The 8,504-nt window shown below is 31.5% G+C and overlaps 1 protein-coding gene across 1 annotated transcript; it reads left to right on the top strand.

Moving 5' to 3' along the window:
• Nucleotides 1-950: 950 nt before the first annotated feature.
• Nucleotides 951-3,285, top strand: LOC109338418 (cytochrome P450 71D11-like). Its single transcript, XM_019575652.1, has 2 exons — nt 951-1,880; nt 2,418-3,285. Exons 1-2 carry the CDS (start codon nt 972-974, stop codon nt 3,039-3,041), a joined length of 1,533 nt encoding a protein of 510 aa, XP_019431197.1. The 5' UTR covers nt 951-971; the 3' UTR covers nt 3,042-3,285.
• The last annotated feature ends 5,219 nt before the right edge of the window (nt 3,286-8,504 follow it).

The raw sequence follows: 8,504 nt of genomic DNA, 5'->3' as shown, positions 1-8,504 counted from the left end.
TTTCCCAAGTAATATAAAAATTTTATCTTGTGTTTTTAGAATTTTCCTTTTCAATAAAGTACACTCATTTATTGGATTGGTATAAGAAATTGGGAAAGTTATATCTCTCCAAAAACTATAACAATAAACTGAAAAAAAATGTCTCAAAAATTCATATCTCTATGTCTCAAACAAATCACATTCCACCAAGTAATATAAAAAATTATCCTCTGTTTTTATAATTTTTTTAATTATGTGTCCTTTTTAATTGGATTGATACACAAATAAAATACCAAAAGTGAGACAGTCTTAGTTTGAAACTATCCCTTCAAGTTAGGGATGAAGCACTAAGCATAAGCGCAAGATTAGATCAATTGGGAACAAAAGAGAAATAAGTAAAAAGCAAGAGAATAACACTAAGAGATTTAATATAGAAAAAACCCCTCAGTATGAGAGGTAAAAAATCACGGACACTCAAGAACAAAATTTCACTATATAAAAAGGGAGAGTACAACAAATCCTCTTATAGTAATGATGACAAAAAACAATATTTTCTCACAAATACTTTCTCAAATGGAATAAGAATTGTCACTAAAATATACTCTATGAAGTAAAGCCAATGCTCTATGTCACTATATGAACTTGATGATCTTGTGATGCTCTTGCCATGGTATAGCTAATACCTTTATAGGCAAAGCTCATGCAATATAATGAATGTTCTATGCATTCTTAATAGTGAAGGAAGTAAGAAATCATGGCAAGCAAGTTATAGAGTTGTAGGTTGGTACGGCAATTTGTCGGCAGCATTATTGCCTTGGCAAAACTTAAAAGAGGAAGAAACATTCTTGGCCACAAAATAAATCCAAGAAGTATGTGGGAGAATTAGAGTCACATTTCTTACCTACTTCACTATCTCTTTCTACATCACTCATCTCGTTATATATTTTCAAAAAACCAAGTCTTTAGAATTCAGACCACCTTTCTTTAACAGTATGTTTTCTGAAATCTTTAACTTACCAACCCTTATCTCCTTTTTCCTCTTCCTAATTGTGACACTGAAATTATGTATGAGTCTAAAAAAAACTGACTCAACTCCAAATATACCCCCAGGGCCATGGAAGTTACCTATATTAGGAAATATACCACAACTTCTTACATCCACTCCACATAGAAAATTAAGAGACTTAGCCAAAATATATGGCCCCTTGATGCATCTACAACTTGGAGAGGTCTTCACCATCATTGTTTCCTCAGCAGAATATGCTAAGGAGGTAATGACAACTCATGATATTATCTTTGCATCAAGGCCTATAACTCTAGCTTCAGAATTATTGGCTTATAATTCAACAAATATAGCATTTTCACCTTATGGAAACTATTGGAGACAACTAAGGAAAATTTGCACATCGGAGCTTTTCACCACAAAACGTATCAACTCATTCAAGCCTATAAGAGAAGAAGAGTTCACCAATCTCATCAACATGATTGCTTCATTGCAAGGATCACCATTCAACCTCACTGAAGCTGTACTTTCATTAATATATACAATAACTTCAAGGATTGCATTTGGCAAGAAATTCAAAGGCCAAGAAGAATACATATCATTGGAAAAAGAATCAACAGTTGTTGCAGGAGGTTTTGACATAGGGGATTTTTTTCCTTCTGCTAGATGGCTTCAAATCTTCAGTGGTATTAGGCCTAAGCTTGAGAGGTTGCATAAAAAACAAGATAGGATAATGGAAAACATCATCAATGAGCATAAAGAGGCAAAATCAATAGCCAAAGAAGACCAAGGTGAAGTGGATGAAGATCTGGTAGATGTTCTCCTAAAATTTGAGGATGGGAATGGTATCAACCAAGACATCTGCTTAACTAAAAACAATATCAAGGCTATACTCCAGGTAAGGATAATAACATGTTACAAATACTTTTTAAATGTGAGTCTGCATTTAGGAGTGTACAAACCATATCATAACCAAAATTGAAGTTGTGGGTTGTGGCAGTAATTGTCTGAATCTTGAGGTTTTGGAACAATTGAGATTTACTGCCTGCATATGCCAACAACCAAAACCTTGAGATTTATTGATCCTTGTTGTATAACTCAGATAAAAGGTTCAATACACTTTTCTAAATTGTGTTTCTAGTTATTGCGGTTGTTGCAACGTGGATTGCTGCCTTCTCCCAGTGTAATTCATTGTAATTAATTTTTTTTGAATGGTGTGGCCCGATGTGGTTACACTTCAGCCTGATATAATCACACACCGCAACCAAAATATTGTGACTGCATCTAACAATTGTTTAGTACATCACATGAAATTTTTGAAATTTTATGTGCGCTATTTGCCATGTTGTAGTATAGAATGATGTACGCTTATCTCTTTTAGGCGTCTCTTTGGATACGCTTGTATTAGCTTAACCTCACTAGTATTACTTTTCAGGACATCTTTGTTGGTGGAGGTGAGACATCAGCAACCACTATAGATTGGGCAATGGCAGAGATGATAAGAGATCCAAGAGTAATGAAGAAAGCACAAGCTGAGGTGAGAGAGGTATTTAATGAGAAAGAAAGGGTTGATGAAATTTACATTAATGAACTAAAATATTTAAAATCAGTTGTCAAAGAGACCCTTAGGTTACACCCTGCAGCTCCTCTTTTACTTCCAAGAGAATGTGGAGAAGCATGTGAGATTAATGGGTATCACATACCAGTCAAAAGTAAGGTCATAATCAATGCTTGGGCAATTGGAAGAGATCCAAACTACTGGACTGAGCCAGGGAGGTTTTATCCGGAGAGATTCATTGATAGCTCCATTGACTACAAAGGGAGTAACTTTGAGTACATTCCATTTGGTGCTGGAAGAAGAATATGTCCGGGGAACACTTTTGGTTTAATGAGTGTTGAAATGGCACTTGCATTCTTGTTGTATCACTTTGATTGGAAGCTTCCCAATGGAATGAAAAATGAGGACTTGGACATGACTGAGGTATTTGGAGTGAGTGTTAGAAGAAAAGAAGACTTGTACCTGATTCCCATAGCTTTTCATCCTTTACTTGCAACATAATCACATAAGCACAAGTTTTATAGCCTTTGAACTTGTTATTCCCATATATAGTATTGAAATAAGCTTATTGTTCATTATTGTTCATTCCTATGTGTTTTCCAAATAAATGCTTCATAACATGGTACAGAACTGTGGAAGTGTATGCATATGTTTTGTTTTTGGCTTAATGTAATAATCTCCAACTGAAAATTACTGGAGTTATATATATATAGAAGATGGAATAAGAACACCTCCAATGATACCATGTATGCTTGCAAAATAATTACCATTGGACCGTTGAAAATATCATTTAATCATGGGTGATTAAATTTAAAATATCATTTCCTTTTCATAGATATTAGACTAAAAATTAAGATATTGGCAAGTTAATTATAGGTAATAGGTATTAGATTAAATTTCATATATAATTTAATTAATCAAACAGTGAAAAATTTCTGTCTTTTTTTCTTTATTCCAACGCATAAATATAGTTCTTTCCAAATTAATTACTTTATTGTAGAAGTAATGCATGCTCATCTAACAAAGATTTAATTATTTCATCCGCACAAAAATTACTATTAATTCTAAAAAAATAAATATTTAATTTTTAAAATAAACTAATATTCAAAATAACTACATGTTAGATTCTACTCATGGGCTGATAGAGACTGCCATGCCCAAACATTGTGTTGAGAACTAAAATTTATTATCGAGTAAATATATTATTATTGAATTTCATACTAGGTATTCTTAACAATAAGTTCAATCATGTTAATTGTATTGTATTAGTAGTATGGACCATCTCTCTTACATAAAAATTATCTAAAATTGAATCATACTAATTTTTTCATCCATTTCCTTTTCAATCTATACTAGAAGACAATCATCAAATATTCATCTTCCATCTTGTTGGGAAGTGTGATCTTGACTATATTGATTGCTGAAAAGATGACTATGTAGTAACTACAGAAAAGGGAAGTGTGAAAAAGAGTTATCACTTTATAGACAAGATGATAGGCATAGATCAGAAATAGTTCTCCAATGGTTCAAAATCATAAATTTGCCTCACACGAGCAAAGTATTCAAATTACATCTTCAATTGTATCATCTCTTGCTGTGAAAGTCATATACTAGGTCAAGTAGGTTCCAAATGGTATGATATTCATAGTTTATAGTTTGTATTGTATTGATGTTAATAAAACAAACTTTTAGCATCTATTAATGTGTCTGTGTTGTTGAGAATATATGCGTTGCTAATAAATGCATATGCATGTATTAATTTCTACAAATCAACAGTGAATTCTAGGGGAAGCCCTGTCATATACTGTTGTAAAGGATTAATACAATAGCGTTTTTTTATAGACGACATTGTTGTACATGCTTAATACAATTGTGTTATGTGTGTTTTGGGTTGTTGTATTAAGGTGCTTTTTGAGAATATTTATGAATAATGCAACAACGCTTTTCTATTAATGCGCTGTTATATACATGCAATACAATAGCGCAAAATAAGTGTTGTTAATAATACCTATAAAATATGATGTTTATGTAAGACATATATGACAACGTTGTGTGTACGATGCACTGTTGTATTTATGCAATATATGACAGTGCTTTTTGTGTGATGCGCTATGGTATATATTCAATACAACAGCGTTTGAGAAGCATTGTTAATCATGACAATATACTATTGCAGACGAACAGAAAGCACATGAAAGTGTTGTTATACATCTAAAATACGCATTATTGAACTGCAACTCTAAAGTAGTGATTTTTCTCAATGGTCGTGTTCATTTCCTTTTCCTAAGAGAATGAAGAGTATTTAGATTCCTCAGTTTGATATTAAAAAAGTTCAAATGTTACTTACTAAATTTGTCTTATATGAAGATAAATTTAAGGATTGTTTAACTCTCATATAAACTTAATTTCATTATCGATATTTGATTTCTTTTTAAGACTCCATTTCTTTAATAGTGAGACTTATCATTTTGTTAGGAACAAAACGTATGTGTGCATTTTTTTCATAGGTCAATTTGTTTTTTTTAATATTTTATGTTGATTTGTTTTCTTTTTTGTTCAAATGAAGGGGTATTAATTGACCGTCCTATAAGCCTAACTTCTTGTTTGGTTCATTGGTGTCCATACACGTAGAGGAGAAACTTGAAGAAGTGCTGAGGTCTTTTAGATGAAAAAAGATATATTGTCCTAGATTCTATCGCATATGATATTCCGAGTCAATAATAATGAAATAAAAACAAATTAAATAATGAATATATCAAATTATTAATTGATATAATATGTTTTTATTCGTCTGAGACAACAAATCTTTATTCCTTGAGGATAAATAAAAAAGTATAGGCCTAGCCATTCAAGAAAATAGTACTTAGATTCCTTAGTTCAATATTAAAAAAGTTCAAAATTTACTTATTAAATTTGTCTAGTCTGAAGATAAATTTAAGGATTGTTGAATTCTCATATAAACTTAATTTCATTATTGATATTTGAATTTTTTTAAAGACTCCATTTCTTTTATTGTGAGACTTATCATTTTATTAGGATCAAAACATCTATTACATTTTTTTTCATCGGTCAAATTGTTTTTTTTAATGTTTTATGTTGATTTTGTTTTTTTATGTTCAAATGAAGGGTATTTATTGGCTGTCCTATGAGCCTAACTTCTTGTTTACTTCATTGGTGCTCATACACGTAGAGGGAAAACTTGAAGAAGTGACGAGGTCTTTTAGATGAATAAAAATATGTTGTCCTAGATTCTATCGCAATATGATGTTCCGACTCAATAATAATGAAACAAAAACAAATTAAATAATGAATATATAAAATTATTAATTGATATAATATATTTTTATTCGTCTAAGACAACAAATCTTTATTCCTTGAGGATAAATAAAAAAGTATAGGCGTAGTCCCATTCAAGAAAACAGAGACAAAATTGACTCCATTGTCTTACAAGATTTAAAGAATGTAACTTATGAAGTATTGATAATTATGAGCAATCCTTTGATTTGATGTAATAAATAGTCTTAAAATTGTGTCATTTTGGACCATAAACTTCAGATTTTCTCATTTTTGCCTTTGCCGCATAGTAGTATTAAATATCTTCACATTTCTATAAAGTCTCTGTATTTAATTAGGGATTTAATATGTATACACTGAAAGTGTAACTTGTTTTTACTTTTTACACTATGAGCATGTTATCTACTTTCATGTATTAACTATAATCGACTCTCAAAGAAAAATAATACAAATCAACGATGAATAATATACTGTAAGCATAAAAAACTTTATACTAACGGTATATAAATATTAAACTTCCATCATTTTCACCTAATTATATTGTGGTACTCATATCTTAAATTTTCTTTCAGATGTTTTATCGGGCAGTTGTATTGACATTTGATATTGACATTATCACTATACTAGTAATCATTGTTGGAACTTAGTTTATTGGAACTCATTAGTGGAAACTTTTGGATGTGAAATCTAAAAAAACTCAAACTCTCACATAGAAGAGTTTTGAAAAAAACAACAACTCTCAAGTCCCATATTGGAGAGAAGAGGAATTTGGAAAAAATCCTATGTTATAAATAGAAGTCTCCTCTCTCCATATTTTTTTGCCCTAAGTTGAGTGCGTTTTCATTCAACTTTTTCTTTCTCCCTCATATTTTCCACCAATGCCTTTCCGACAATCTTCTCCCTCTTTCTTTCTGTGACACTAAGAATTGACATAGGCAGCCAAATTGTGTGAATTTCGAGAATTGACACTAGTAGCCATATTGTGGGTATTTTGAGAATTGACACTAGTAGCCATATTGTTGTGGGTGTATTCGAGATCAGTTCTTACAGTACAATAAGAATCTTATAACATAGATCTGGACTGTTTTATTCTGGGAACAACGTAGTTAATAGTTTGTTTGTGCATTTTGGGCAGTGCCGCAAAAGGTTTTAAAGAGAGCTACTTGATCGTGACTCAGCCAGTAAATATTATTTCCTGCCATTTAGAATTGTTGCAAGCGACAGTAACAACAATGTAATATAGTAGCCTGTATACCTTATCCATACAATTTACTCATGTTCTAGTTTACACATCTACCCGGTGCAACAAATGTACGATTTGAACAATCTCAAAGGAAAAGTAAAAAAAAAAAAGCATGAATCAATAGTAACATGCATACTCATGTATGTGAAGAAGATCTTTGCTCCTGACCATGATAAGTTTTTGATGAAGACCAAGAAGATTAAAGCTTCAAGACAATTAGTCTAAGTCTTCATAGGTACTTCTATCCTATACACTTTAATATACCAAAGTATTAATGCTCAAAATATTTTAAAAGAAATTGAAACATTTCAAGTTTTAAATGAAAACATTTTTCAAAATATTGTGTACAGGTTACTGAAATTTGAGTAACAGGTTACATAAGTGAGAATCAGTTATCCAACAAAATTTGAATTTGAGTAACCAATTACTCTAAGTGAATTTTAATTCTACCAACTTGTACTCAAACTTTCAAAGTTATTTTTCTGAGTTGCTTGAAGTAAAGTGTTTCAAAGTTTTGTAAACTTAAAGAGCATTATTACTAAGTATACAAAATAGTTGATTGGATTGAAAGTGTTGTTATATTTCATACTTGTAAAGGCAATCCAAGCCATCATTGTAATTCTTCATTCATTGTAATTACTTTATTTCACAAGGGTGTGAATAGAAAGGGCATAGAGTTATTTGGAAATGTGTTTTCCAAGGATATAAGTATTAGTGAGTGTTTAAGGTACATAAAGATCTGGGGGTGAGATATTATAATTACAACTCATAGTATAAGTATTAGTGAGTGTGTGAGGTACATAGAGATCTCGGGTGAGATATTGTAATTACAACTCATAATATTTAGTGGAAAATCTCTTGTGCTGCAAGAGTATTTGACGTAGCCTTCGGTGGACAAGAAGGTGAACTAGTATAAAACATCTGTGTACTCTCTTCTCTCTTACCTTTTTGATTTATTCTTGTTTATTTTCTGCAATATTATCCGCTGCACTTTAACTCTTCACTTCTTAGTTTCAATCTCAGTCTTACAATTGGCACCAGAGCTATTTTTGAGTAAGATATTCTCAAACTTGATCCTATATCGAAGATGGCCTCAAGATCATTCCTAGGAGAAGGATCCAACATCAACCGCCCTCCAAGCCTTGTCCCAGAGTGCTATGATTTCTGGAAAATCAGAATGAGAATCTTCATAGAATCTCAAGACTTCGATATATAAGACTCAATAGAAGAAGGTCCATTCATACCATACATGGTTGTTAATGGGGTTAAACAGCCAAAACCAAAATGTTTATGGACAGTTGAAGATAATAAGAAAGTGCAATACGACCTTAAAGCCAAAAAAATTCTTGTGTCGGCTCTAGAAGAAAAAGAATTCCTTAGAGTGTCAAGTTGTAAAATGTCGAAAGAAATTTGGGACACTCTAGAAA

This window comes from Lupinus angustifolius, unplaced genomic scaffold (assembly GCF_001865875.1).
Source record: "Lupinus angustifolius cultivar Tanjil unplaced genomic scaffold, LupAngTanjil_v1.0 Scaffold_25_331, whole genome shotgun sequence".
NCBI classification, from domain to species: Eukaryota; Viridiplantae; Streptophyta; class Magnoliopsida; order Fabales; family Fabaceae; genus Lupinus; species Lupinus angustifolius.
This window is presented reverse-complemented; position numbering and strand designations above follow the sequence as displayed.

Excerpts from the sequence above, each read along its gene's own strand:
- LOC109338418 (XM_019575652.1), top strand. The coding sequence starts at position 972 with ATGTTTTCTGAAATCTTTAACTTACCAACCCTTATCTCCTTTTTCCTC. Across the intron at positions 1,881-2,417 it reads ATATCAAGGCTATACTCCAG|GACATCTTTGTTGGTGGAGG; the intron begins GTAAGGATAATA and ends ATTACTTTTCAG.